At 60.3% G+C, this 27,963-nt stretch overlaps 1 protein-coding gene across 1 annotated transcript; it reads left to right on the top strand.

The window, feature by feature from the left end:
* Nucleotides 1-4: 4 nt before the first annotated feature.
* On the top strand, nt 5-27,950 carry HIP1R (huntingtin interacting protein 1 related). The gene is made up of 32 exons (XM_058691383.1): nt 5-215; nt 14,540-14,603; nt 15,134-15,276; nt 15,498-15,554; nt 16,795-16,875; nt 17,278-17,354; nt 17,683-17,744; nt 19,486-19,626; nt 20,659-20,716; nt 20,814-20,889; nt 21,056-21,196; nt 21,297-21,358; nt 21,443-21,515; nt 21,609-21,792; nt 21,907-21,995; nt 22,083-22,199; nt 22,296-22,397; nt 22,671-22,865; nt 24,062-24,209; nt 24,326-24,412; nt 24,787-24,894; nt 25,047-25,183; nt 25,425-25,535; nt 25,747-25,805; nt 26,045-26,075; nt 26,159-26,221; nt 26,530-26,630; nt 26,752-26,857; nt 26,969-27,092; nt 27,180-27,241; nt 27,355-27,561; nt 27,770-27,950. The coding sequence occupies exons 1-32, from the start codon at nt 123-125 to the stop codon at nt 27,815-27,817; spliced, it is 3,207 nt and encodes a 1,068-aa protein (XP_058547366.1). The 5' UTR covers nt 5-122; the 3' UTR covers nt 27,818-27,950.
* The last annotated feature ends 13 nt before the right edge of the window (nt 27,951-27,963 follow it).

A 27,963-nucleotide genomic window follows, 5' to 3' on the forward strand; every position in this document is an offset into this window, starting at 1 on the left:
GGCGGGGCGGCCGGGCGCCGTGCGGCGGCCTCGCGGTGCCTAGGCTGGGGCGGGCGGCGGTGACGCGCTCAGTCGCGCGGAGCGGGAGCCGGGCCGGGAGCGCGGGCGGCGACGGCGGCAGGATGAACAGCATCAAGAGCGTGCCGGCGCGGGTGCTGAGCCGCAGGCCGGGCCACAGCCTGGAGGCCGAGCGCGAGCAGTTCGACAAGACACAGGCGAGCGTCGGGGCCGCGGGCGGGGGGGGGTGGGTGCCCTTTTCCCCGTCCCCTCGCGCGCGCCCCTCAGGGCCTAGCCGGGCTCGGGCTGCCCCCGCCACCTGGCGCCCCAGCCTCCGCCCCCCCCCCCCCCGAGCCGCCCTGCGCGCAGGTGAACCGGAAGCGCGCGCCGGCGCCGGGGCCGAAGGGACCGGGGCGCAAGAGGCCGCCTGGGGACTGAGGTGGTTCGGGGAGAGGGGGGCGGGGCGGGAGCGCCGGGAGGCCCGGGAGGCGAGGTGGCGGGCGACCCGGGCGGAGGGGGCCCGGCGGACCCGGGGAGCAAGGTGGCGGGCGACCCAGGTGCGGGGCGGGGGAGGATGCGGCGGTGAGCCAGGTGGGGTCAGGTGTGCCCGGGCCTTGGTGCGCCTCCCGGCGGGGCCTGCCTGGATTTTGCGCCCTGGTCGTGCCGCCCCTCCCCAGCGGGCTCCTGCCACCCTCTTCCAGGCCGCGGGAAAAAGCCCCCAGCTCGGGGAGGCAGAGCATTTCCTTGAAGGAAACTCCCAGTTTCCTCCTCGCCCGAGCTGTTTTCCAGGGCCGCACAGTATCTTATTATATGTCGGGCGAAAAGTTTCACGTATGTAGCCAGACTTGTTTGCCTGAGCGCTGGCCCACGTATAAATAGGTTCACACCCCCTTATTAAATACCGGCGCCTGACAGACAGAAACTTCCTAGGGCTCCCTTCCTGCACTTCCCACGCGCCTATCCTGGGAAGGTTATTTTCAAAATTCAGCAATGGCGCGGGTGTGTGTTTGTACATGTGTTCCCGCTGAGAACACAAAACGCAGTCGCTGCTGTGCTTCTGGCTTTCTGTTCCTTTTTATTTTACAAATCCTGAGGTGGTGTTCTGCCTGGGGGAGGGGAGAGCACACTTATTTGCCAGAATAAGTCAACCAAGACTGAAATCGCAGAGAAATTTTACTTTAGAAATAAAGGAAGCCGAAGGGACCCCTCCTGACCCTGTCTGAAGCGGTGTGGTGACATTTGTGGCTGCTGTAGCAAGTTCCTTCCCACCTGTCCCTGCCCATAGCAGTGACTTCCGCAGTTGCTTTCAAATCAAGTTTATCTACATGCAGTCTACAACAGCTTTCATTTTGAAAGAAGGAAAACTCAGGGGGACCGTCCAACCTTTGTGCTTATGATTAACAATGAAAACGATAATAAAATTTGGGGACACCAACGCTTTATGAAAGCCGTTCCATTAGCTGGACCCCACCTGCCCCCAAATTATTAATTTCTCCTTGTGATCATCATCATCATCTGGCCTCTTTTCATCGGGGGCAGCCCATCATAAAAACAGATGTGGCATTTAATTTAAAGTCATTAATACGTAATTAATTGTGTCAGGAGCATGTGCAAGGACGGAGAGGAAAATTTAATTGGCAGATAGAATCTGGGGTTTGTCAGAAGCTTTATTTATGCACTGATTTTTAGATTTTTCTCCCCCTGCTTTTGAGGAGGTATAAGGAGGTCTGACTGCTTCACAGAGGAGATGGAATTTAAAGGGCCAGTTTCACTAATCTTACCCTTTAAGTTATAAATCAAGGGCAACTTTTTAAAAAAAAATTTTTTTTAATGTTTATTTATTTTTGAGAGAGATAGAGCGTGAATGGGGGAGGCACAGAGAGAGAGAGGGAGGCACAGAATCCGAAGCAGGCTCCAGGCTCCAGGCTCCGAGCTGTCAGCACAGAGCCCAACGCGGGGCTCGAATCCACAAACTGTGAGATCATGACCTGAGCCAAAGTCAGCCGCCGCTTAACCGGCTGAGCCACCCAGGCGTCCCAAGGGCAACCTTCTTTAATGTCAAAGAGAAAGAATCTCTGATACCGGTCCATACATTTTAGTGGTTGGTTCGATAAACAAGAAAGTGTTTTGTTTTGTTTTCGCTAGTTGGGTTTTTCTTAGGAGCTGAGAGCGTTACTTAATAATAAATAAGTTTGTAATGGCCGAATCTCATAGGATTTACCCTTTCCTGATCTTTTTTTTCCTGGAAAGATCGAGTTTGGGTTCAGCGTCTAGGTTTGCTGGTCTTCAGAGTGACTTATTGAGGGATGTAGGATAAAGGTTTTTTGCATGGTTAATATTTAATTAGCTCGGTCCCAGAAATATCTCGTGAGCTGCCAGCCGGCCCCATTGGCGGAAAGGACCCAGAAAGCTGAGGTTGCTGCTTACATGTCTCCTTGTGGACAGAAAATAGCACATGCAGTTCACGGACTTACCTTCCCTTTGGAATACACTGCCTCTGTCTTCCTGTTGACCACAGGGCCCTGTGTTCCGGGGGAGCACTTTAGCTTGCTTGGAATTTGTCATTACCATCTGCCAGCCTCACCTTTGTTCTTGGACTCCTGGATCAGGAGTAGGAAAAATGCTTCCATATTAGTTTTCCTGACAGGCCACACCCTGTTTTGCAAAACAGGGTCCCTTCCCTGCCCCAGTCAGGAGTGTTAGAGCAGTCGTGCTTCCTTTGTGTGGCTGGTGCTTGTGATCGTTGCCTGGTGTGTGTGAGTGTGTGTGTGTGAGTGTGTGTGTGTGTGTGTGTGTGTGTGTGTGTGTGTGTGTGTGTGTGAGATCCCAGGGGAGCATCCAGAAAGCTGGTCGATTCTTCCCCACGACTTTAGCCCTCTTGGTGATAAAACCCCTTTTCAAAATGGAGACGACGCTGTAGTAATGGCTTTTCGTTGTTGTAACATTCTCAATACAGAGTACTGTATGTCTGCACTCTGAACCTGAAAATAGCCTGTGGCGTTACAAAGGTGGCATGTCATGGAAAGCACTGGCAGACGGTATCCCTGGGCAAGCTGCTTAACTCTTGAATCTGTCTCCTCATCTGTATGGAGATAATCCTACCTGTCTCCTATGGCTGGGTTAAGGTATAGAGAAACACGGTGGTAGGCCGCCCCTCGAAGGTGGCCACATCCTAATTCCTGGAAGCCGTGAATCTGTTACAGTACTTGGTGAGAAAATGCTCATCAGCTGACCTTAAAATAGGCTCACTAGTCTGGGGTTAGCCAGGTGGGCCCAGAGCCTTTAAATGTGGGAGAGGGAGGCAGGAGAGGAGGTGACAGGGAGGGTCTGCAGAGAGGAGTACTGGCTGGCTTTGAGATGGAAGAAGGGGCCCCTAGCCGAGGACGGTGGGTGTCCTGGAGAAGGCGAGGCGTGGAGTCGCGTACAGAGCCTCCAGAAAGAAATACAGCACTGCTGGCACCTTGATCTTAGCTCCAGAAGACCTGTTTTGGGCTTCTGGCCTTCGGAACTGTTAAGGTGATAAACACTTGTGTTGTTTGTGGCGATTTGTTACAGCGGTTAACAGGCTGCTAATACACCCAGAATGCAAAACGCATGGTGCAGTGCTCTGCAAATAGCCAGCTGTCTTCCTCCCTTCCCACCCACCCCCCCCAAAAAAAAAGCTTTAACATTTGAGAACTAGTTCAGAACTTCCACTAGAGAGGAAACCTGTCTTTGAGGCGTATCATGGACGAGGACTCAGCAGATAGGAAATGCTAAACTTCAGATTTGCTTATTCCTTGTCTGTGAGTCCCTGTGCTTCTCTGTGGCTAAAGCCTCTGCAAGATCGCTGAGGTCAGGACAGCGAGGGGCCACCCTGTTCAGTGAGCCAAGCCTGGTTGGGGGAGTGTTAAGTGGGGGGCTAAGACTATCCCGGTGCTGGGGGTTTTCTAGTTGTGAGGGCAGTGTGTGGGGGGGAGGGGGAAAGCAGGCAGAAAACAGTTCTTAGGGCCCGTCTTCCAGGTCAGTGACCCATCCCCTCAGCAGCCCCCAGGGGAATTGAAATCTGTGAAGAGTAACGTTTTTGACCTTCAGGACTCGTCGGCCCTGGATCATGTTAGAGCAGCGGCGCCCAGTAGCAACAGAACACGAATCTCACGTGTCATGTTAGATTTCCTTTAGCCACGTTGGAAAGTAAACAGAAGCAGGTTCCAGGCTCTCAGCTGTCAGTACAGAGCCCGACGTGGGGCTGGAACTCACGAACTGCGAGATCATGACCTGAGCCAAAGTTGGATGCTTAACCGACTGAGCCACCCAGGCACCCCTCCTTTTTTGTTTTTAATTTAAAATTTATTTATATTTGAGACAGAGCAAGAGAGAGAGAGAGAGGCATGCACGACAGGGGAGGAGCAGAGAGAGAGAATCCCAAGCAAGGCTAGGAGCACCCAGCCCAGAGCCCAATGTGGGGCTTGAACTCATGAACTGTGAGATCGTGATCTGAGCCGAAATCATGAGTCAGATGCTCAACTGTGACTGAGCCACCCAGGCGCCCACCCCTCTTCTAAATCTTCCTTCTAAGTCTTCAAAATCTGTTGTGTGTTGGACACAGCACATCAGTTTGGGCTCACAACTTCAGGTGCTCAGTTAATAACCACACATGGCCAGAGACTACCTGTTAGGGCTGCCCAGTGTTAGAGTCACTTGGGGGTGTCTTTAAAATGGCAGTATGAAAGTGCTGGATAAGCCCCAGGCATTGGTCTTTTTCTTTTTCTTTTTTTAAAGTCTCCTTTTTTTAATTAAAAAAAAATTTTTTTTAATGTTTATCCATTTTTGAGAGTGAGACAGAGTGTGAGTGGGGGAGGGGCAGAGAGAGAGACCAACAGACAGACACAGAATCCGAAGCAGGCTCCAGGCTCCGGGCTGTCAGCACAGAGCCCGATGTGGGGCTGGAACCCACGAACCACGAGATCATGACCTGAGCCGAAGTCGGATGCTTAACCCACTGAGCCACCCAGGCTCCCAGAATCTCCTTCTTTAGAATCTCCACTTGAGTTGGAGTTTGAGGGCCGTTCCCAAATACGCAATATTGTTTCCGACTCCCATACTGCACAAGTTGGTCTCTCTGACCTGACTTCCTGTCCTACGTGTGCCCATCACCCCCTCTGTGGAGTTTCCTCTGACTGGCAGGCACTTAAGCACATACACTTTCGTGTCTTTTTTTATTCCTTATGAACGCTGTGGTATTTAAAAAATTTTTTTAATGTTTGTTTATTTTTGAGAGAAAGAGTGCAAGTGGAGGAAGGGCAGAGAGTGTGGGAGACAGAATCCGAAGCAGGCTCCAGGCTCTGAGCTATCAGTGCAGAGCCTGATGTGGGGCTTGAACCCACAAGCTGGGAGATCATGACCTGAGCCTAAGTTGGGCACTTAACCCACCGAGCCACCCAGGTGCCCTCTTTTTTTTTTTTTTTTTTTTCTTAAGTTTATTTATTTATTTTTAGAGAGAGAGAGGGAGGGGCCGAGAGAGAGAGAATCCCAAGCAGGTTCCATACTGTCAGCGCAGAGCCTGTAGCGGGGCTTGAACTCGCGAGCCAGGAGACCATGACCTGAGCCAAAACCAAGAGGCGGACACTTAACCGACTGAGCCACCCAGGCGCCCCTAAACACTGTGGTATTCTAACACTCTCTAAGTCACTAACCCCTTTTTGGGCCTCATTTAAATGTTTACCAAAAAAATGTCCCCTGGCCTCTGAATTTGGGAAGGGGTCTAAACCATGTGGGGGACAGCCAGGACTCTCCCATTTCGGTCCCCCCACCGTCGTGGGGGGGCATGAGGTGCCCACATGTGGGCACAGGGCCTGGCATCTGGTGCAGACAGATTGAATGGCTGAAGAACGGAGGTGAGCCAAGGCATTCTGAAAAGGAGGGAAAGAGACAGGCACACAGCCCACCTAGGGTGCTGCCCCCTCGCCAGAGTCCCTAGTCAGCTGGGGTGGGTCATGGGTGGTGAGCTATGCCCTTCCTGCCACGTGCACAGTTGTCTCACACCAACATGCCCTCCCCTTGGTGATGCTCAGGTAGGCAGCTGACTTCCTGACTCCCTGGGCTGCCAGAATCCTCCAGAATCTCCCTGTGCTCTCGGGGTATCATGTGACCTGTTGGTCCAAGTTGAGGTGGGGATGGGGCTGCTGGTCCTTCCCTTTCCCCTTCCTCTTGTTGATGGCCATTTGTCCCCGTGCCACGTTGGTGAGGACCATTGACTGTGCGGCTTATGCCTGGTGCCTTGGGGTGGGCCACAGGGAGGCAAAGACCACCCGTGTCCTCTCCTGGAGCTTTTGCCTCCGTGCAGGAGGTGGGAGAAGTGCGAGGAGGACAGGTGTGCTTTGGCAGAGCGGTTCAGAGCAGGACTTCCCTGCAGAATGGGGGTAGAATCCTGCACACGTCCCAGAGCGGCTGGGGGCACTTGGGACTTCACAGTGCAGGACTGGCTGGTGCAGAGGAAATGCCGTGTGGTAGCGGTTTTGCTGTAGAGAAAAGCAGAAATAAAACCCAGTGTCCCTGTAGGGTTCTGTCCCTGGGCCCCTAGTGTAGCCGTCTGTAAAGGGGGAGCGAGGGCTGTTGGGAAGAGAGGCCGATCTGCTGCAGGGGTGGGCGGGCGGGAAGGTGGGGAACAGCCTCTTCCTGGGAGAATGAGCCTGCGAGTGCCCACACTCCAGAAGCACTTCCCCTTCTCCGGGAGGAGGCCCGAGGTTGGGGGGGCAGCCAGCGCCTTGCCCCCAGGCCAGCATCCCAGCCTGCCCCAGGCCGGACCCATTTGTGAATGAAACCCAACTGGGCACTGGTTTGCTCAGTCCCACGGCTGCTACGGTGGAAACTCGGGAGTCGGAGCCGGTTTGGCCGAGGGTCAGGGAAACCCAGTCTGTTAACCTGAGACGCTTGGCGCAAAGAGTGGAGATGCCTTTGCCAGCAGGGCTGCGCTGCTGGCCTTCCTCCTCCCTTGATCTCAGGGCGGACTCAAATATGTCCTCGTTGGTGAAGCCGTCAGCCACTTAACCCCCCTGCACGAGCCTTGCTCTGCTCCCCCGGTTCTCCTGACCTAAACGCCGTCTCCCTGTCTCCCTGTCTCCCTGTCTCCCTGTCCGTGGCTGCTGTGAGGGTGGGCGTGCGTTCCGGTCCACGGGAGCAGGGATCGCGTTGCTTTCCCCTCTGAGCCCCTGAGTACTACCTGCTGAACCCCGAGATCCTCAGGCAGGACCTGTTGGCTCCTCCTCCGTCCTAGCGCTGAGGAGACACGCTTGCTGTGTGTGGCTGAACTGAGGCCACGGGGCCAGCAGGTCTCCCTTCTTTGATGCTGTCACTTGGTGAGACCTAAGCCACCCAAGGCACCCACCACAGGGAAGGACTGAGCCCGTGGAGAAAAGTTGAGTCCAGGCAGGATTGTGTTTCCTCTGGTTGAAATAAACACACTCCTCAAACTGTAGTGGGTTCGCCTGCCAGGGGGTGACTCAGCCCCCTGGCTTGTGGGACAGACAGGTCTGTGGAGTGATATCACCAGGGCCCGAGGAAGGAAGCCGCCCGGGCTGGCTCCCTGTCCATTCAGAAGCAGCCTACGGAGGCGGGACTCGAGGCTACGTCATCCTCCTCTTTGCCTGTCACCTGCAGGGCCCTGGGGAGAAGTGGCGTTGGTCCGGCTGCCACTTGTTAGCTGCGTCCCAGTGACAGGGAAGCTCCTGCCGGCCGTCAGGAGGGGTAGGTGTCAACAGGGCCCTGCAGTTTCATAAACTGGGTGATTGCAGGGCCAGGACTGAGCGGGGACTGGGGCATGTGAATGACGAGAGATGCCAGTTGAGCGGTTGAAGGAATCAGGGTAGGACAGTGTTGCGTCACTGACTTCCCATCTGCCAGAATTAGCAAGCTGCCGGGCGCCTCCCTGCTCTGCATGTGACCACATCCCAGCGCTGCCCCAGCTGCAGAAATCCTGTGTTTGCGTGCGGCAGCGGCCTTTGAGATGGCAAACGCTTTTGAATGAGGTCTCGAGGTCTTGCTGTCCTTCAAACAACTCTTTGGAGAGCAACCCACCTCTCTGCCTGTCCCCGTGCCTTGGCTCTTTGAAGGACGTTTTTGTGCCCCACTGAGTGCCTCTGTGAAGTGTCGTGATAACGGCACAAGGAGGCTTGAGTCTGATTCATTTCAGGACTGATTTTAAGAATAGAAATTGTTTTATAGTTGCTTTTACTACTTAACTAGAGGTTAAATTATTAGCTGGAGAAAGACACTCACTCGCTGCCTTGAATTTAACCAGAAAGTACATGTGAAAGAGCTTTTGTTCATTCAAGTGTTCACTCTGACTCATCCAATAAAGATTTATTGACCGCCAGGCACGGGTTTGGGGACTGGAGATACAGCAGGGAGCGGGACTCACAGAGTCCCTTGTGCCGTGGACATCTGTTTGGGGGTCAGAGGTAAAAGCTGAGACTAAGTGGTAAACAAGACGGTTTCGGATAATAAATGTCCTCGGGGAAGTAAATGGGAGGCTGCTCTCCGGACAGGAGGGTTGGGGAAGATCCTCCGGGAAGAGCATTTTAGTCGAGAGCTGGGTGAGGGGAGATGCGCCTGGAGGCTGGGACCTGGTTGGCCCTGTGAGGAAGAAAAGGGGGAAGTGTGTGCCTGCAACAAAGCAAGGTGTTCGGACAGGCTTTGTGCATGTTTGCATCCTAGAAGACCCAGGGGTTTTCATTCCTGCTTCCCAGATGGGGAAGCCTCCGTCTGGAAAGGGAAAGTTTCTGAAGCGAAGGCTCCCCAGTGAGATGGGATGATGTGAGTGTGTGTGCGGGCCGGGTTGCAGCGGCATCACCGGTGGGGCCGGTGAGAAGACCTGTCTTTGTCCCCAGGCATGGGGTCTCCTGGCGAAGGGGTCTTTAGGATGTCTGACCTCACAGAGGACAGCCAGGGCTGCGTCCTCTGCAGCCACTTAGCCCCTTGCTGAGCGAGGGCTGGGGGTTTGCAGAACAGGGTAACTGGGGGCATCTGGGTGGCTGAGTTGGTTGAGTGTCCGACTTCGTCTCAGGTCAAGATCTCACTGTTTGTGAGTTCCAGCCCTGCATCCGGCTCTGTGCTGACAGCTCGGAGCCTGGAGCCTGCTTCGGGTCTGCGTCTCCCTCCCTCTCTGCCCCTCCTCTGCTCATGCTGTCTCTCTCTCTCAAAAAATAAATAATAAAAACATTTTTAAAAACAATCATAGTGTAACTGACGTTGGTGAACTGAGGAGCTGTGGCTCTGTGAGCTGCCCACACTCTTGCTCTGTCCTCAGTGACTCTCCTCCCCACTACCCTCCTTGACTGTGTGGCTCTCCCCAAACTTCCTGGGGTCCCCTTTGCTCTTTGTGAAGCCCCACAGCTGATGGGGCAGGGACTGGGTTGCTGTGAGCAGCTGCTGAGTGGGGTTTCCAGGTTTGGTCATCTGGCTTCACTGACCACATCCACGCCTCAAGGCCCTGCTTCCGTCTGGAGTCCACACCAGGTACCGAGCCTCTTAGGTACCACCTGCTGTGGCTCCGGTCCTGGCCTGGCCACCTCGAGAGTTTCCTCTTTCCCGAACCAGCACCTGCTGGGATGTTTCCTGGTGCGTGTCCCTGCCAGTTGCTCATCCAGGGACGGGCGCCATTGGCCGCTCTCTCCGGCCTGGTCCTTGGATTGCGTCCCCAGGCTTCGCTTGTCCTGGCTGCAGGACAGAAGTTGCCCTGGGAGGGAGCCAGAGTAAGCGGAGATGAAGGTCAGAGCCCAGAGTCAGATGCCCTTGCTCACAGGAGTGGGGAGCCATGGGGGCCCGTGAGCTTCTCGGTGCCGCCCCGATGCTTGAACGAATCCCTGATCCAGAGCGTGTGTTCTGACTTGGAGTCGGGCCAGGCCCTCCCTGAGCGGTAGTGGCCCGGGGGTGCAGGGTTCCTGTGGCGGGACAAAGAAGGACGTCTGTTGACACACTGCTTCCTTGGCTCAGCCTCCCTCCTCCAGGACCCAGTGGTGGAGTGGTGGCCGAGAGGACAGTCTCCAGAGCCGGGCAGCCTGGGTCTAGTCCTGCAGATTCCCTCTCCGTGTGAACGGGGGAGGGAGGGTTGTGTGAGGGTCAAGTCAATATGCAAAGCACTTAGAACAGTGCCTGGCAGGGCAAAAGCACTTGGTCAACGTTTCATTATTGTGACCTTGGGCAAGTGATTACCTTCTTTAAGCCTCGCTTTTCCTCATCTGCCTCCTCCTAGGTTACTTAGGAGATTAAATGAGGTAATACTGGTAAAGTGCTCAGCACGCAGCTTGGGCCCTGGCCGAACTTGATACAAATCATTTTATTATTAAGTTAGCCTAGTTTGCTGTCGTTGTGGCATGAAGTACACCTTTTACCAGCTTCCCGGTGAAAGCGATTTTGCTTCTGTCCAGAGCATGCCGGAGCCTTCCCATCCCTTAGCCTGTACCCGCCTTGTACCCGCCTCTGCCCCTCGGAAGGTCCAGCCGCTCACCATCCAAACACTGGGTGGAGCAAGTGGAGGGTTGCAGGCGAGGTGGCTGCCAGGGCCTAGAGTGTGGACTTGTTGGCTTTTTCCAGCACAGAAAGGGCAGCAGTGGCCTGAATGCCCATAAAACCGTTCGCTGTCTCCTGCTCCCCGGTCTAAGAAACCTGTCTCTGCAGACCGTCCAGCTCCCACCAAAGTCTCCCTGAGCATTTCTGGGGTCTCACGGCTGCCCCGGAACTCCCCGCTATTGTTCTTGTCCTGATTTCCTGCAGTGGGAGAACCACTCCCTAGCCCCCCCATCCCAACCACTGAAAGGTCAAGGGAACTGTTCCCTCTTTTCCCCGGGAGTCAGATAAGCAGACAGATCCCCAGACAGTCACCACCTGTCCTCCCTCCCACCCCAGGACCCTTCTCTCCAGCTCTGGGTTTTCCACCCAGGCCTCTGATCAATCCATTCCACTCCAAGCTGTTTCTCTCCATGGCAATTGATCCCGCCAGCCGTGAGGGATTAAATTTGCTGTTGTCAGAGCTGCCAGGGTAGTTCTGGCCTAGGTGGCTGTACCAGGGCCAGAAGAAGCCTATTTTTCAGGCCGGCAGGCTGGAGAGAACCCACATGGCAGTGCTGGGTTCCCCTCTGAATTTCCCCCCAGCCACCTGGCAGGCTATTGTGAGGATACCCCGCTGTGTGGAGCCGCCTTGAGACTGTAAACCCTAGAAGCTGAGCTGTGTCTCAGTCACCCCGTGTAGATTCCGGCGCTATGGAGAAGAACCCTGAAGCTCTTCCCACCCCTGCAGCCCACTCAGGACCGGCCGGGGAGGCAGACGGGGTCCCCGGAGCCTGACATCCCCTCCCGGGACGAGGCTTGGCTGCTGTGCCTGGTAGGAAGAGCGAGGCCCTGTGAAGTGTGCACAGTCTCCCTCTGTGTGAACACTGTGCCTCCTTGTGAGGCTTCCCGACCCACACATCTGCTGCCCTGCACACAACGGGGCCGTGTTCCCACCCCGGGAGGGACCCTGCTCCTGCCGCCAGCACTGGGAGGGCGGGTCGGGGAGAGAGGAGGAGCCTGATGGCCAGATCCTGCCTTGTACCCAAGACACCACATCTCACCGGGGCTCCCGCTTTGGGAGATCTTTCATGTGCCGGCCACCATCTAGGGGCTGGGGGTGGCCGGAGAGGCAAAAACACTTCCCTCATGGCGTTCACCTTCAGATAATAGACAAATAAGGAAGACGTCCTTGTCAGGGGGTGCTGAGTAGCTGAGTACGTGGAAAAGCGTTAATCAGGGGAGACTGACGTAGGGTGGCAGCAGGAATGGGACTGGCGAGCAGAGACCCAAAAGGGGTGGTGGTGGGGGTGGTCTTTCGAGGGGTCCAGTGCCCAGTAGTGAGCGGGTGCTCAGTATACATTTGGACCATCGGTGAAGTACAGGCTGTGTTTAGTGACCCGGGGGACGACTGGGAGGCGGGACTGCCTCACCCTGGCGCCCCACTTTGGCTCAGCCACTGCTGGCTCCTTCCGCGTACGGCTTCCTCTCTGCCTCCTCCCTGCTCGGAGGAAAGGGCTGCCCACCCCACCACTCCCCTCCCTTGCTGGGCCCTAGCCAGCCTGTCCCTTTAGGGCGCGTCTCTGCCTCTGCTCTCCAGCTGCAGACCCCAGGAGGAGAAAGCACCGGCCTTCAGGAGGGAGAGCAGTTACTGTGGGCGCCCCTTCAGCTTGCTCTGACTTGGGGTTGCGTCTCTGCATCCACAGCCTCCTCCTGGGCCTGTTCAGCATGTGTCGCTTCGGCTCTGCTTTTGCCCCGAATCTTCCGGATCAGGCTAGACCAGGTGGCAGTCGTCAGAAGAGCCAGCTCAGGTGTCAGGGCAGCTGGGGGATGGAGTTACACACCCCCAGAGACCGGACACTCCCGGCTTATGAGCTGGCAGCTGCTTGCTGCTGGGAGAGGTGTGGCCCCACGCCCTTGCCCTGTGCACGGCCACCCCTGCCTGCCCCTTCCCAGCTCTGTGCCCGTATGGGAGGGAGGAGCCTGGGACGCTGTATGGCAGAGTCGCTAAGGACACAACAGGCAGCCAGACCTGGCTTTGTCCTTAGTAGCTGTACAGACAGGACACCTAACCTCTCTATACTTCAGTTTTCTCATCAGGAAGATGGGCTCATGCCCACTTCCTACGGCTGTTGCTGGAGGTGTCTCCTGTTCCCGGAACAGTGCAATCACCCAGGAGACGGCAGTTGGGAATCATCAGTGTCGCCACCACTGTGGTGGACAGAGTTCTGCCTGGGTGGGGTGTGGTGGTTATGTGGGGCCGGGAGAAGTAGGGGCTGGGCTCGACTTCTCTCCCGGCGGCTGCTCAGTGATGCTTGTTGAACAAAGCCAGGCGCTGAGGCCTCAGGGAGGCTGTGCTGGCGGAGGTTGGGCACACAGATGGCCAAGGGAGCCTTCCAGGTCTGGCTTGCCGCAGCTTTGGGAATAAGAGAAGCCAGAGCCTGTCTGGGTTTCCGTTGGGACCCTGGGACGGGACACCAGGAGAGTGGCCCCTGAGGGGCCTGGTGTGGGGTCGGCACTCCTGCGTCCCGTGAGTGGGGTCACAGTGGGCTCTGTGGGGGGAGGGGCGGGGGGGGGGCGGGGGCTGGGCCGGTTTCAGCAGCTGCGTGCCTGATGGGAGAGGCCTGCCTCTGCTCCCGTGGGGTTGCTTTTCTTACCGACAGAGGACATCTCACAGCCTTGCCAAGTAGGCCCAAAGTCGGTTCGTGGTGGACGTGTGCAGGGGGGGACCGCCTCCTGGCCAGGCTGGGCAGTTACGCTGTGAGGATGCTGGAGGTGGATGGCGTGGCGGCCTCTGGGCTAAGAGGAAAGCAAGTGTCGGGGCTGCCCTGTGGGGCTCCCTCTGCCCCGTCCCCTCCCCACTCCTGTCTGAGTCAGGCCACCACACAAACGCGTCCTATTGACAAGGCCTTGACCTGCCGGCATGGGTCCCGGGCTGCAGGGTGAGGGCAGCCCCCACCCTTGCTCAGCCATTGCAGATCCTGTATGGCCTGGGGGGCAGGCTGCCGTGAGCCCTGGGGAAGGGCCAGTGGGGGACGGAAGGATCGCGTCTGTAGGTTTGCCGGGCACCTGCCTGTCGCTCCCACCGGGGGACATAGGCGGCTCTTCTCCAGCCACAAACATCGATGTCCTCAGCTCAGTGCTGGGCAGCTGGACAGAGGCCTGTAGAACCTGCCTGCAGGTAGAGGAATAAAACATCCCTGCGAGGAAAGCTGGGACCGGCGGCAAGTGCTGGGGCCCTTTGCTGAGGGAGCAGCCCCATCCAGGAGGCCTCGGGCTGTGGAGGCTCTGACCTAAGGGGGAGGAGACAGGACCCCAGCAGGTGGACATGGGTGAGGACCTCTGCCCACAAGTGACATGGCTGCTTGCTCAGTGCCCGAGTGGCAGCAGCAGGTATGCTGAGCGGATCCCCCCACTTCCCACCGCCCCCAGTAGGGGCCACGGTCACCATCTGCTTCAGTGAGGGTAGGCACCGAGTCAGGACTTGTCCCCATCCAGGAGGGAGGCGGCCCGCGTGGCAGACGGGCCACAGGACCTGGGTTTGTCCCGTGTTTCCGTGTAGTGGCCGTGTGGCCTTGTCCCACAGTAATGTGGATGGGGGGGGGTGACACACGTGTCTTCACGAGGGCTCAGGAGGGATAGGGCGGAGGATGCCACGTTGTTGCAAGTGGCCGCTCCCGCTGGGGCCCAGGGGGCCTCCCCTTCTGGGGTGAGCTAAGCACACACAGGTGTCTGCCCAGAGGCGGGGTCCTGCAGCTACCAGCCAGCCTCTGTCCTTATATCCTAGCCCCTAGAAGCCTCCCAGGGGCTTTTTGGCATCGGGTATTAACTCATTTTGAGCTGTACGAGTCAAGTAAAAGAAAAGTCTTCAGAGCTCTGGTTCGCTTAGGTTGAGAGAACTTCCTTTTCCTCTGTGTCTCTACACCTTCCTTTGACTGACGGGAAGAATCCATCCTGTGTCTTCTGGAGAAGTCTGCCTGGTGAGTTTCTGAACTCTGCCTCCTCTGTTCCCTCCCAGGCCATCAGCATCAGCAAAGCCATCAACACCCAGGAGGCCCCCGTGAAGGAGAAGCATGCCCGGCGTATCCTTCCCTTCCCTGCTTCCGGCAGGCCGGCCGCTGTCCCTCTTGGTCTCTGGGGGGAGGCAGGGAGAGTGAGAGGGGCCTGCCCTGCGTTATCTCTGACTGTGGACTTGGTGGGAAGTGAACTGGGGGGCGGGGAACAGTGCAGGTGGCTGGCCACCAGAGCTTTGTCAAGCGTGCCCTCGACGAGACAGAGGCCTGAGAAGGCGCATGCTCGTGTGGCCCCGGGCCAGCCGGGTCTCCTGCCTTGCTCTGCTGGTTTTACATTCTCAGTCCCATCTGGGCAACACCATCTATAGTCTGAGGCTGTCGGTCCCGGTTAAATCTGTGAGGATTGACCTTGGCAGAAAACCATCGCTTTCGGCGAGCTCCTGCAGATGCGGTGGGAGAGGGGTGTCGGGAGAAGGTGCTGGGTGGCTGTGGGTGAGGGGCCAGCCTTCTCCCTGCGTCACTCAGCTGCACTCGCTGAGCACCCCAGCCTTCCCTACACTTGAGTCTCTGCCTCTTGCACTTGGCCTTGACCCTGGTAGGCATCATTCTGGGCACTCACCATGAGAAGGGGGCCTTCACCTTCTGGTCCTACGCCATTGGTCTGCCCCTTCCCAGCAGCTCTATCCTCAGCTGGAAGTTCTGCCACGTGCTCCACAAGGTCCTCCGAGACGGGCACCCGAATGTGAGTCGCCACTCTCCGCTGGTGCTGACAGGGGCGGGGCTCTCAGGCCCTCCACCTGCTGCTGCCTGAGCAGGCCAGCACCCCAGGGAGGCAGAGCAGTGTCCCTGTCCCCACCCCTCCCTGCCCTCGGCGTGCCAGCCAGCATGGGCGGTGCATACGCTGGGACCCCGCCCGCGTGAGTCCGGGTTCTTCATACCCCGCCCCCCCCCCCCCCGCTGCAGGTGCTACATGACTGCCAACGCCATCGGAGCAACATTCGGGAGATCGGAGATCTGTGGGTAAGTGCAGGGAGCAAGCATGGCGGCCTTAGCACCTTGCGGAGGGAATCGTCCAGAAAGCCCAGCCACGGTCCCGCTTGGTGTCCTGACCCCCAGCTCGTGGGGCCAAGTGAATGGGAGCTCCCTGCAGATGGGTGTCTTTTCCCTCCTTTCCCTCAGAGCAGAAGTCACAGTGTTATCTGGGGAGACATTGGGGGCAGACGGACGTCAGTAAATGAAACCTCAGCCTTGCTTTTAAGGTCTTGTCTGGGAAGCTCCAAACGCATAACTAATGGGCCCCCTAGCTCCAGAAACTCAGCAGCCCTGTGGTCCCTGTGAGCTGGGAAATGTGGCGACACCTCAGTCTGAGTGTCTGACTGGCGGTTACAGCCAATGTGAGGGGTACAGACTCCTTGCCCGCCACCCCCTTCCCCCCCCCCCCCCCCCGACCAGGGCTGCTTTAGAATCTCAGGATTGGAAACTGGGTTCAAAAAACTTCCCAGAAGATTCTTATCCATAATAAAGTTTGGGAGCCCCAAAAGCTTGTATTCTAGATCTCCTCTAAGACCTCAGGGAATATGGGGGTGGGGACAGGACCTCTGGCCTTATTTGTCACCTGGGAGTACTGCTGGGACCTCATGGGCTAGGCCGGGGTCAGGGCAGGCCTCGGAGCTGGGCTGTAGAGGGAGGCCCTGCTGGCGTAGACACGAGCTGCCGTGTCTCACAGATGTCCCTCGAAGTCAAGAAAATAGTGCCCGTGGTGGTGTTTGCGGACACAGGCTCAGTTGGCGTGCTCGCAGGGGCCACGGTGTTTGGAGGTGACCGGGGAGGCAGCTGGGAGGATGTGTACACGGACCCGGCAGAACGTGCCTCCTCGGCTGCCACCAGCATTTTAATGAAGCGTCCCAACTCTGAGCTGGCCTGTTGCCCTGGACAAAGAGCCTTCTTCTCGCAAGAGTTTCTTTGGCAAGAAGGACTAGGAGTAAAATTAAAAAAAACAACAACAACAAAGAGCCGTAGACAAAGCGTAGGGCTGGCGGAGGCCCTTAGGAGGGATGCGTTGGCGGCCTCTGGAGGGCTGAGCGGTATTTGTGCGTGAACGTCTGTCCGTGTGGCGGGTGGGGGAGGGACACTCAGCTGGCGTCCTGCACCTTCCCGCCTCTGCTGTCTCGTTGGCCCCAAAGCGTGAACAGGTCCTGTAGGATTTGTGGGCATGTTCCTGGGGCGGGAGACCCTCATCCCAGCGCTCCTTTCTCCACAGGGACATTTGCATGACCGCTACGGACAGCTGGTGAATGTTTATACCAAACTCTTGCTGACCAAAATCTCCTTCCACCTCAAGGTAGTTTCCTCGGGCGTCATGGGGCTGGGGGTGGAGGACCCTGGGCTTTTTTCTCTGTGATATCCTGGGAAGCCGGGTGGTGGCATCTGCTGTGTCCCAACCTTGACCTGAGGGGAAACCAGAGGTGCCCAGGGTGCCTTGAGAGTCACGGCAACTTGAGACGTTTTCCTCCAATGCCGGGGGGAGTGTCTGCTTTGCCCTTGGCTCCAGGCAGCCTCTTGCCCTGGCTGGACGTCCCCTCCTCCCTGTCCCCCAATCTGTCCCGCCACCTGCAGCCCCCTCAGCCAGTGCCTGGGGCAGATGGGGGCATCCCCAGCATCTCCTCCTTTCCTCAGAAGCTAGAACCCGTTCTGGGCCGGGGCCAGCATGGGCCTCAGTTGAGTGGGGGTGTCCTCTCCACAGCACCCCCAGTTTCCTGCGGGCCTGGAAGTGACGGACGAAGTGTTGGAGAAAACTGCTGGGACCGACGTCAACAACATGTGAGTCCCTCAGGACAGTGTGGCTGCCTGGCGCCACCTCCTTTCTCCCTCAGTTTCCCCGGCGGCTCCCTCAGCGTTCCACACTCTGGGTCCATGAGGCCAGGTGCTCATCAGCGGCTGGCTGGGGCAGAGGGTCCCGTTCCCAGGAAATGAGGCTGAAGTTCAAGGGCTGGGGTTAATTTGGAATCTGGCCTCTTTGGCTGAAAGATGGCTGTCCGGCGCAGAGGCTCTTGGATGAACCGTGTTTCCTCTTCCCGCCTGGGGGGCGGGTCTCGTGCGGTGAGTCCCCTGCCCCTCCTCCGCTCAGCCCTCCGCCTTCCCCTTGTAGCTTCCAGCTCACCGTGGAGATGTTTGATTACATGGACTGTGAGCTGAGGCTTTCTGAATCAGGTAAGCCAAGCAAGGAGGAGGCCCGGCCCCCCTGGGTCCTGCGTGGTTCCTTAGGGCCCAGAGCCGGATGAGAAGTTAGCCCCACCAGCTTATTCTGCCCCCGGTGTCCATGCCCCTGCTAGGAGGGGGTGAGGGGGCCTCCAGGTGCCCCCAGGACATGGGGAGAGGGGTATGTCCACTGCTCCTGTAGGGCACCAGGCCTCAGAGGTGTCCAGGGAGCAGCGCCCCCTCCTGACTCGGCTCCCCCTGCGTCGGGCATCTGCAGAGCCCTCCCAGGAGAGAGTTGGTTCGGGTCATCTTGCGTGTTTCCTGCTGTAAAAGGCCTGTGAGTCATGGACTTCACAGTCCAGGGACCCAGCAGCTGCTGGACAGGAAATCTCAGAGGGCTCGCGCTCTCGGGGCCACAGAGGGGATTGTTCTGGGCGGCAGCTTCAGGAGGTCTTGTTGGGTGACTCAGTGCTCTTTGTAGGAGAACGAATAGCAAATGCCTTTTTAAGGGAAAATCGGGATTTGAGAGAGGTGGGTCTGGGCAGCCTCCTGGCACTCCTGGATCTGGACTCTGAGCTGTACCCAGAGGAGCCCAGACCCCACTGGGGAGTGTGGCCGCCGGCCTGTGACTGGCAGGGACGAGACATGCTTCTCACAGCGGCTCCCACGAGGGAAGATAGAGAAAACCCACAGTTGGGCGCCCCGCCCCTTGCAACGCTCACCTCTTGATGAAGCACAAAGAAGGGGCAGCCTAGCGGTCCACAGGCCGGCGTCTCCCTGGAGAACCATCCTGAATGCCCCTCAGTGGAGAAATGGTTTTGCCTTGTATCAAACCCCGAATAGTATTTTATGTGCGTTTCAGTTTTTGTAGGAAGATGTACTTGATGTGACACGTCATTGAATGTTAAGATTTAGAGGGTGAAGGACCATGCTTAGCTGCGTCTTGCTCCTCCTGGGCTTGGAGGTTTGCAAACGGTCCCACCCTAGGCCAGGTGAGGGCGGGGCCCCAGGGCTTGTCCTGGCATCTGTGTCGTGCGTGGGCCACCCTGGCGTGCGGTCTGCCCGTTGTCCTTTCTCTCTGTGCCCTGGGTAAGAGGCCGGCTATGGTGGGGGCAGCCTCGTGTTTGTCCCTGGCCCTCCTACTTGGCTGATCTCACGAAAGGCTTGATTGTCAGGGACGGGGGAGATTGACCCTGGGTGCAAGTGAGGTTTTGGGGTCACTTGGGGCTTTCAGAACCAGGTCCCGATCGGCTGCCGTGTGGCTCTCATCACAGTTGTAAGATGAGGCACTTGGCTACACCGCTTTGAGCCTTTTTCCCTCGAAGACAGGATGAGCTCGAGGCCCACGGGTACAGGACCTTCGAAGTCACCCTATCCCTCCAGCCCCTCATTCCGGAGCACTGCGTGGTGGCTCTTGGAAACCCTTGCTGAGCTGACCTGTATTCTCTTTGCGCCGACCCTGCTGTTGCCCTAGTTTGTGAGGGCTCTCGGGTCCATCTGGGGCAGCCAAAGCACAGGGGCTCCTGTCCTAGCAGTTTGGAGCGTGTTTGTGTCCGAGGACCTGGGACAGAGTTGTTCTGGCCTGGCTAGAACCAGCAAGGCAGGTCCCCAGGCCGCTGCCTCCCAGGGTTGCTCTGCCCATGCCCCGAGATGAGGGCGTGGGGCCACCCTCTGCACTGTTCTCACGAGCCTGTCACCGCGGCCGCATCCCAGCTTCCCATGCGTATGCTGCTCCCTCCACCTCTGTTTGCAGTTTTCCGGCAGCTGAACACAGCCATCGCTGTGTCCCAGATGTCCTCGGGCCAGTGCCGCCTGGCTCCCCTCATCCAGGTCATCCAGGACTGCAGCCACCTCTACCATTACACAGTCAAGCTCATGTTCAAGCTGCACGCCTGTAAGTCCCCCCGGCCCCCTGCCGCCCTGCCTCGGGCCCCCTGAGGCTCCGCCGGAGCCACAGAGGGCCGTGCTTAGGTGGCTTACGTTGACAGCTATTGGCTGTATCAGAAATGAAGATCAAGACATTTAAAAAAGTTATTTTTTAAAAAGTGTTTATTTTTGAGAGGTGGGGGGAGGGGGAGAGACAGAGAGAGAGAAAATCCCAAGCAGGCTCCGTCCACGCTGTCTGCACAGAGCCCGACGTGGGGCTCGGACCCATGAACCGCGAGATCATGACCTGAGCTGAAGAGGGACGCTTAACCGACTGCGCCACCCAGGCGCCCCTAAAAAATACTTCTCAGTTAAATGTGATGTAGAACACTAGCCTTAACATAACCACCACAGTTGTGGTGGAAAAGCACTGTTCTCCAACACAAGGGTCTAGTGAGACGAGGGGTGTGGTTTTACACGTTTGCAGTTCTCTGAAATCCCTGGTCTTGAAGGAGGGATTGCCCTCCGAGGGCAGCCCACTGGGGCGCCTCGCATCCCGCAGGCTGGCGTGACACATCCAAAGAGGCGCACGTCACTTGCTCCCCGTTCACAGAGGGTTTGGCCCCGGTCGACCCTCTGAAGAGGTCTTGGTCCCCACGCCCCACCCTGAGAACCAGGGGCCTGGGGTGAATGAGCTGTTGCAATGCTATCAGCCCAAGCTGGAGTCCAGAAGCGATTTCACAGCGCCCCCTACAGGCATGCGCCGCTCAGGCTTGCTGTGGTCAAGATGCTGACTTTGGAGCGCCCACCCTCCCACCCCTTCTCAGAGTCGAGAGCCACACCCCTGTAGGGGTCTCCCCTCACCTCACAACCCCTCACCTCACTCTCCCAGTTGGTGGGGGGGGGCCTGGCCAGGCAGCAGGTGCTCTCCCCTCTACCATGGTTTCTAGAATGTGGTGGAGCAGAGTGGGAACGGGAGGGAGGGAAGGGAAGCTTAAGTCTTTGCAAGTCACAGAGCAGGGGGCAGAGGGGAAGTCCTGTCCAACGTCCCTGCCCTCAGGTCTCCCAGCTGACACCCTGCAAGGCCACAGGGACCGGTTCCACGAGCAGTTTCACAGGTATGGCCCGGGCAGGGAGGAGGCTCTGCGGCCTGGTGAGCTGGGCTTCCTGTCCAGGTCCGGCCCCTCTGTGACCTCCCCTCATCTGCCTCTGCAGCCTCAGAAATTTCTTCCGGAGAGCCTCTGACATGCTCTACTTTAAGCGGCTCATCCAGATCCCCCGGCTGCCTGAGGTACCTGTCATATTCCCCAGGCTGCCCCTGGGCTGCAGCCTTGTTCCTACTCTGGGCGCGTGGGGGGCCCCGGGTGCCTGCTGGGGCCCCACTTGGGCGCTGGGGACGACTGAGAGGGTCTTCCCCCGGGGCCGTGAGTGGCTCCCACTCATTGCCCCTCCCGCAGGGACCTCCCAACTTCCTGCGGGCCTCAGCGCTGGCCGAGCACATCAAGCCTGTGGTGGTGATCCCCGAGGAGGCCCCTGAGGACGAGGAGCCCGAGAACCTCATTGAGATCAGCACGGGGCCCCCAGCCGGGGAACCAGCGGTGAGGTTCCCCCTTTTGGTCGGGTGGCCTTCTGCCCGCACCCTCCCCTGGCCTGCAGGGCCCGGGGGCGTGGCCCTGGGTCACCGTGCTTGTGTGGCAGGTGGTGGCCGACCTCTTTGAGCAGACGTTCGGACCCCCCAACGGCTCCTTGAAGGATGACAGGTGAGGCGAGGTGAGGGCCGGGGGCCGCCGGTGGCGGGGACTGCGCGGTGGTCAGGACTGACCTTGAAGGCCGTCTGTCCCCAGGGACGTGCAGATCGAGACCCTGAAGAGAGAGGTGGAGACGCTCCGCGCAGAGCTGGAGAAGATCAGGCTGGAGGTGAGGGCGGGGCCGTGGGGCCGGGCTGTGTGGCGCACCCCCACCGACGCACACGCGCGCGGGGTCCCCACACCACCGTCCTCGGCCGCACAGGCCCAGCGCTACGTCTCGCAGCTGAAGGGCCAGGTGAACGCGCTGGAGGCCGAGCTGGAGGAGCAGCGGAAGCAGAAGCAGAAGGCGCTGGTGGACAACGAGCAGCTGCGCCACGAGCTGACCCAGCTGCGGGCCGCCCAGCGGGAAGGCGAGCGGAACCAGGGCCTGCGCGAGGAGGCCGAGAGTGCGTGAGCGGCGCGGGGGCGGGGACGGGGGGGGGGGGCGGGGGCGGGGACGGGGGGGGGGGGCGGCCGGCGGGCGGGCGGCTGGGGACCACCGCCTCCCCTGCCCCCTGCAGAGAGGGCCAGCGCCACCGAGGCGCGCTACCAGAAGCTCAAGGAGAAGCACAGCGAGCTCATCAGCACACACGCCGAGCTGCTCAGGAAGGTAGGTGGAGGCACGGGCGTGACGGGCGGACGCTGAGTGGGGCCCCCGGGCGGTGGCGGAGCGTGAGCCGGTGCCTCACCTGCGCAGAACGCGGACACGGCCAAGCAGCTGACGGTGACGCAGCAGAGCCAGGAGGAGGTGGCGCGGGTGAAGGAGCAGCTGGCCTTCCAGATGGAGCAAGAGAGACGGGAGTCCGAGCTGAAGGTGCGTCCCGGGCGTGCGTGGGCCCCCGTGGCCCCGACTCTGGTGTCACTTCCCCTGCCCCCACCCTGCCCGCCGTGACACGCTGTCCTGTCCCAGCTGGAGGAGCAGACTGACCTGCTGGAGAAGCTCAAGAGGGAGCTGGAGGCCAAGGCGGGAGAGCTGGTGCGCACGCGGGAGGCCCTGAGCCGCACGGAGCAGGTATGGCCGCTGCACGTGGGGTGGCCTCCGGGAGCCGGCCGGGCGGGAGTTAGGGTCCTCTTTGCCGTGAGCGGGGCCATGCCCGGATGCCAGTAGCTTGGTTCAGTCCTGGGGTGCAGCTCTGACCCAGAGGACACGGGAAGGAGGCCCTGGCCTTCGGGAAGTTCTCTAAGGGGAGATTAAGGAGAACATAGCTCTCGGGGGTAGTCTGTGAACCTGGGTGGGGACGGGGTGCGGGCAGGGCCACCCTGCTCACGTGCCGGGTGTTTGCAGAGCGGCTCGGAGCTGAGCTCCAGGCTGGATGCACTGAGTGCAGAGAAGGCCGAGCTGAGCAGTGCGGTGCAGCGACAGGAGGCGGACCTGCTGGCGGCCCAGGGCCTGGTGCGGGAGAAGGAGGCGGCGTTGAGCCAGGAGCAGCAGCGCGGCTCTCGGGAGACGGCTGAGCTGCAGAGGCGGCTGGCGGACAAGGTGACGCCCCGGCTGCCCCCTCCCCCAGCACAGCAACAGCTGCGCCGAGACCCGCCCTGCTTCCCGATCGACCGAAGGGTTGCGCGTCCGCCCTGTACTTCCAGAACATTTTTACCACTCCAAAAAGAAACTCTTCACCCACGAAGGGGTTAATCCCCACTCCCCTCTGACAGCCCCAGCCCCTGGCAACCTCTCCCCTCTGGATCGACCTGTTGCAGACGTTGCAGGTGGACGGGACCTCACGATAGGACTGGTTTCTCTCACCGAGCAGTGTTGGCCGGGTTCATCCGAGTGTCGTGTGGCCCAGTAGTGTCCCACGGCCAGAATGCATTGTGTGTACTTGTTCATCAGTTGGTGGGTGTTTTCACTTTGGCGGTTGGGGGTAACGCCACGAACCAGAGGGGCTGTGCCGTTTCTGTTCCCGCCAGGAACGTATGCAGTTGTCCGTTTCTGGGGAACCTTTTTTTTTTTAGTTTATTTTGAGAAAAAGCGAACCGGCCGGGGTGGAGGGGCAGAGAAACAGAGGACAGAGGGTCTGAGGCAGGCTCTGTGGGGCTCGAACTCACGAACTGTGAGATCACGACCTGAGCCAAAGTCAGACAAACGCTTAACCGCTGCCCCAATTTCCCTACAACCTTAACAGCACTTGTTATTATTGTCTGTGGTCGTTTTAGCCACCCTAGCGGGGGTGAGGTGGTATCTCATTGTGGTTTTTTTGTCTCGCGTTTCCCTAAGGGTTTATGGTGTCGAATGTCTTGTGCGTGTGTTCGTTGCCTTTTGTGTATTTGGGGAGAAATGTTTGTTCAGATCTCTTGTCTGCTTTTTAACTTGGCTGTCTTTTGTTTTTTGGAGATAGGGTGGGGGAGGGCCAGAGGGGGGTGGACAGAGGATCCAAAGCGGGCTCTTTGCTGACAGCAGAGAGCCCAACGCGGAGCTCGAATTCGCGAACTGTGAGATCGTGACCTGAGCCAAAGTTGGACGCTCAACTGACTGAGCCGCCCAGGCGCCCCATCGGTTGTCTTGTTATTGCCAAGCCGCCCGCTGGCTCGTGATGGAGCAGTGCAAGCAGGGGGTCGGAGCGGGGCCTCTCCTCAGACCTCCCTCCCCAGCGAGGGTCCCAGCTGACCGCCTGCCTGGCTGCCACGGCGCTGACCCCCGGTTGGGATGTCCAAGCCGCCTCTCCCCTCCCCCCCCAGGAGTCTCAGGAGCAGGAACTGCGGCGGAGGCTCGTGGACGAGCAGTTTGCAGTGCTCCGGGCCACTGCCACCGAGGCCCAGCGCATCCTGCGGGACGCCGTGGCCAAGCTGGATGACCCCCTGCACCTGCGCTGCACCAGCTCGCCGGGTAGGGCCTTTCCTTCCTTGCCCGGTGGGGTGCTCAGCCCGCCCCGAGAGGAGGGGCGGAAGGCGATGAGGCCTCAGGCAGGCTCCGCCCCTGACCGCCTCTCCCTGTGCCCGCAGACTACTTGGTGAGCAGGGCCCAGGCAGCCCTGGACGCCGTGAGCGCCCTGGAGAAGGGCCATGCCCAGTACCTGGTGTCCGGGTCAGGTGAGCACGGCGGCGGGGTGCCCATTCCGCCGGCCATGGCTGCCTCCTGCCACTGGGGAGCTTCCCAGAGCCGTGCCCCCTGCACACGCCCACCGGGAGCCCAGCCCTGCCTGCCGGGGAGCCTGGGATCACCCAGACCTAGCTTTGTTCCCGGCTTGGCTGCTGTCTGGCCGCTTGACGTGGTGTAGGCTCTTCTTCCCCGTGACCTTCCTCTTCTCCCCCCCCCCCCCCCACACCTCCCACCCCCCTGAGCCTGCTTCTTCTCCGGGCCGTGGTGCCCGTTAGGCTTGTGGGCAGAGGACGTGAGCAGCCTGCCCGGCCCAGCCTCGCTCTGTGGCAGTGGCGTGAGGGTTCTGTTTCCCCTTCCCCCACAGACGCCTCTGTGCTGGTGGCAGCCCTGACCCACTTCTCCCACGTGGCTGCAGACACCATCGTCAACGGCGGCGCCACCTCCCACCTGGCGCCCACCGACCCTGCCGACCGTAAGCGGGCCCCGGGCTTGACTCCCACCTGGGGCCCGTGTGGACCCAGGGAAGGCGGGGGGCCTCCACACCGGTCCTGGCGTCGGACCCGGCGCGGGGGCATCTTCCGGGGCTCCCGGGTGCCGGCCCCTGACGGACCTCTCCCCGCCCAGGCCTGATGGACACGTGCCGGGAGTGCGGGGCCCGGGCTCTGGAGCTCGTGGGGCAGCTGCAGCAGCAGCAGACCCTGCAGCAGGCCCAGCCCGGCCTGGTGCGGACCCCGCTGCGGGACATCCTTCAGCTGGGCCAGGTGAGGTGTGTGGCCGCGGCGCCGGGTGGGGGTCCGCAGGGGTGAGGACGCCGGGGTGAGGCTCGGGGCCCCAACTCCCCTGCACCCGCCTTTACTTCGGGCCGAACCGGTGCTCGTGTGTGGCGCTGGCAGCCGGAGGACACGGGGCAGGGGCAGAGCGCCGCTCCAGCCTCTCCCGGGCTCCCCGGGGTTGCTGGGACTCCAGTCCGCCCCGCCTGACTCCGAGATGCCTCTTCCCCAGGAGCTGAAGCCCAGGAGCCTGGACGTGCGTCAGGAGGAGCTCGGGGCCGTGGTGGACAAGGAGATGGCGGCCACGTCCGCGGCCATCGAAGACGCCGTGCGGAGGATCGAGGTGAGGCCTGGGGCGCGGGGGCTCCTCCGGTTTCTGCAGGAGCCCCGGGGGCTGCGCTGGGCTGAGTGCAGGCTCTGCCCGCCTCTGCGCTCCCGTGCACGGGGGTGGACGGCTCCGTGGCCGTTTGGGGGGCGGGGGGCTGGTCCGGCACCGCATCCCCCTTCCTCTCACACCGCCCTCTCAGCCCGCTGACCTCTGTCACTGGCTGTAGGACATGATGAACCAGGCCCGCCATGCCAGCTCCGGGGTGAAGCTAGAGGTGAACGAGAGGTGAGCCCCACTTCACTCCCGAGCCCCCCAGACCCCGGGGTGTTCTGTCCTGCCTGCCTAGCTCTCCACAAGGGACCGGGAACAAGTGCAGCCCGGCCTGCTGAACAGCCGTGTCGGGCCCCGTGGTGGTCCACACGGAGGGCAGGCTCTCCAGGGTCACGCTGTAGATTCCTCTCTCTCTCTCTCTCTCTCTCTCTCTCTCTCCCGCCCCTGCCCCCGCACCTCCCTGCTCGCCTCAGGATCCTCAATTCGTGCACAGACCTGATGAAGGTGAGTGGCTGACTGCGATCCCAGGGCGGGCTGCGTGCCTGGGAAGACCACCCCGAGAGTGACACGTGTTTTGGTCTTGGCAGGCCATCCGGCTCTTGGTGACGACGTCCACCAGCCTGCAGAAGGAAATCGTGGAGGGCGGCAGGGTGAGCGGGCCCGATTCCCGAAGGGGGCATGAGCTCAGAGCCCTCCGGATCACTCCACCCTGGGCTTCAGCTGACCTCAGGGCTCCTTCAGGCACGAGCTTCCCGGAGCGTGCAGTGATCCGACACGCTCCCCCCACCCGGTGACGCGCACCGTGCGCCCGGGGTTCACGCCTGAATCCCGCCACGGCCCAGGGACGTACCCTCGTGGCTGAGGTGAAGGCAGAGGGGCCCCACGTGGGGCTCTGTTTCCACCTGCACCGTCACTGACTGGTCCCCCCCGCCCTGCCTTGCCCTCCTGTTGTCGCTAGGGGGCAGCCACGCAGCAGGAATTTTATGCCAAGAACTCCAGGTGGACCGAAGGCCTCATCTCCGCCTCCAAGGCCGTGGGCTGGGGAGCCACGCAGCTGGTGTATGTAGCCCCAGGTGGGGGGCGGCAGGGCGTTCGGTGCACAGGGTCTGGGGAGGGAGCGTGGAGGCGGCCCGGGTTCCCAAGGGTCGGAGACCCAGGCCCCGCCCGGCTCTGCCCGCAGGGAGTCGGCCGACAGGGTGGTGCTCCACACGGGCAAGTACGAAGAGCTCATCGTCTGTTCCCACGAGATCGCAGCCAGCACGGCCCAGCTGGTGGCGGCCTCCAAGGTGAGGCTTCACGCGCGGAGGCCTCTCAGGTCTGGGCTGTGGCAGACGGGCCCCCCACGCGCTAGGGGTGAGGCTGACCTGCCCCCGCGCCCCCCCCCCCACCCCCCCCAGGTGAAGGCAGACAAACACAGCCCGCACCTGAGCCGCCTGCAGGAGTGCTCCCGCACCGTCAACGAGATGGCCGCCAACGTGGTGGCCTCCACCAGATCAGGCCAGGAGCAGATCGAAGAAAGAGGTGAGCCCGGGCCCTGGCCCTGGCCCTGGCCGCAGCCGGGGTGGGGGCGGGCGCAGAGGCACTAACCCCGTCCCGTTCTGGCCACAGACACCATGGACTTCTCCGGCCTGTCCCTCATCAAGCTGAAGAAGCAGGAGATGGAGACCCAGGTGGGTGCCTGCGGCTGGCCTCCGTGCCTCCCGCTGCTCCTCGAGGGCCCGGCTCTGGGAGGGCGGGCGGGGCGGGCCACACGGCTGTGCTGAGCGGGCACGTGGGGCTGCAGGTTCGTGTCCTGGAGCTGGAGAAGACGCTGGAGGCGGAGCGTATGCGGCTGGGGGAGCTGCGGAAGCAGCACTACGTGCTGGCTGGCGGCGTGGGGACACTGAGCGAGGAGGAGCCCAGCCGACCCAGTGCTGCCGCCCGTGGCGGGACCTCCAGGAAGCCACCCCTAGCCCAGAAGCCCAGTGTGGCAGCCCGGCAGGACCAGCAGGTGCTGAGCGCCGGCACTGGGGCAGGGAGGGGCCCCAGGGGTGCCGTCCCGGTCTCTGCTCCCCAGTCTGCGGGACTCGGGGCAGAAACGCTGCTCCAGCAACACGGGGAGGATGTTGGGGGTGGGAAGGCTGCAGGGGGCCGAGGGGAGGCAGGGTGCGTGGGGGCCCAGCCACGTTCGCTGAGCCCCTCAACTTTGACTCCCGCAGCTGGACAAGAAGGATGGCATCTACCCGGCTCAGCTCGTGAACTACTAGGCTCCCGAGGGGGCCAGCAGGCAGGCCCGGGCCTTGGGTGGCCGCCCCATCTCGGCTGCGGAGCCTCCACGGGGTGTGGTCCCCCACCCCACGGACCGGATCAGTGTCCCCGAGGTCCCCAGCCCTCGCCGAACCCAAAGGATCAG

The sequence above is a fragment of the Neofelis nebulosa genome, chromosome 11, assembly GCF_028018385.1.
Source record: "Neofelis nebulosa isolate mNeoNeb1 chromosome 11, mNeoNeb1.pri, whole genome shotgun sequence".
NCBI classification, from domain to species: domain Eukaryota; kingdom Metazoa; phylum Chordata; class Mammalia; order Carnivora; family Felidae; genus Neofelis; species Neofelis nebulosa.

Coding starts and splice junctions, on each gene's coding strand:
- HIP1R (XM_058691383.1), top strand. CDS start 123: ATGAACAGCATCAAGAGCGTGCCGGCGCGGGTGCTGAGCCGCAGGCCG. Junction 15,555..16,794: donor GGGAGATCGGAGATCTGTGG/GTAAGTGCAGGG, acceptor CTTTCTCCACAG/GGACATTTGCATGACCGCTA. Junction 24,413..24,786: donor GTACCTGGTGTCCGGGTCAG/GTGAGCACGGCG, acceptor CTTCCCCCACAG/ACGCCTCTGTGCTGGTGGCA.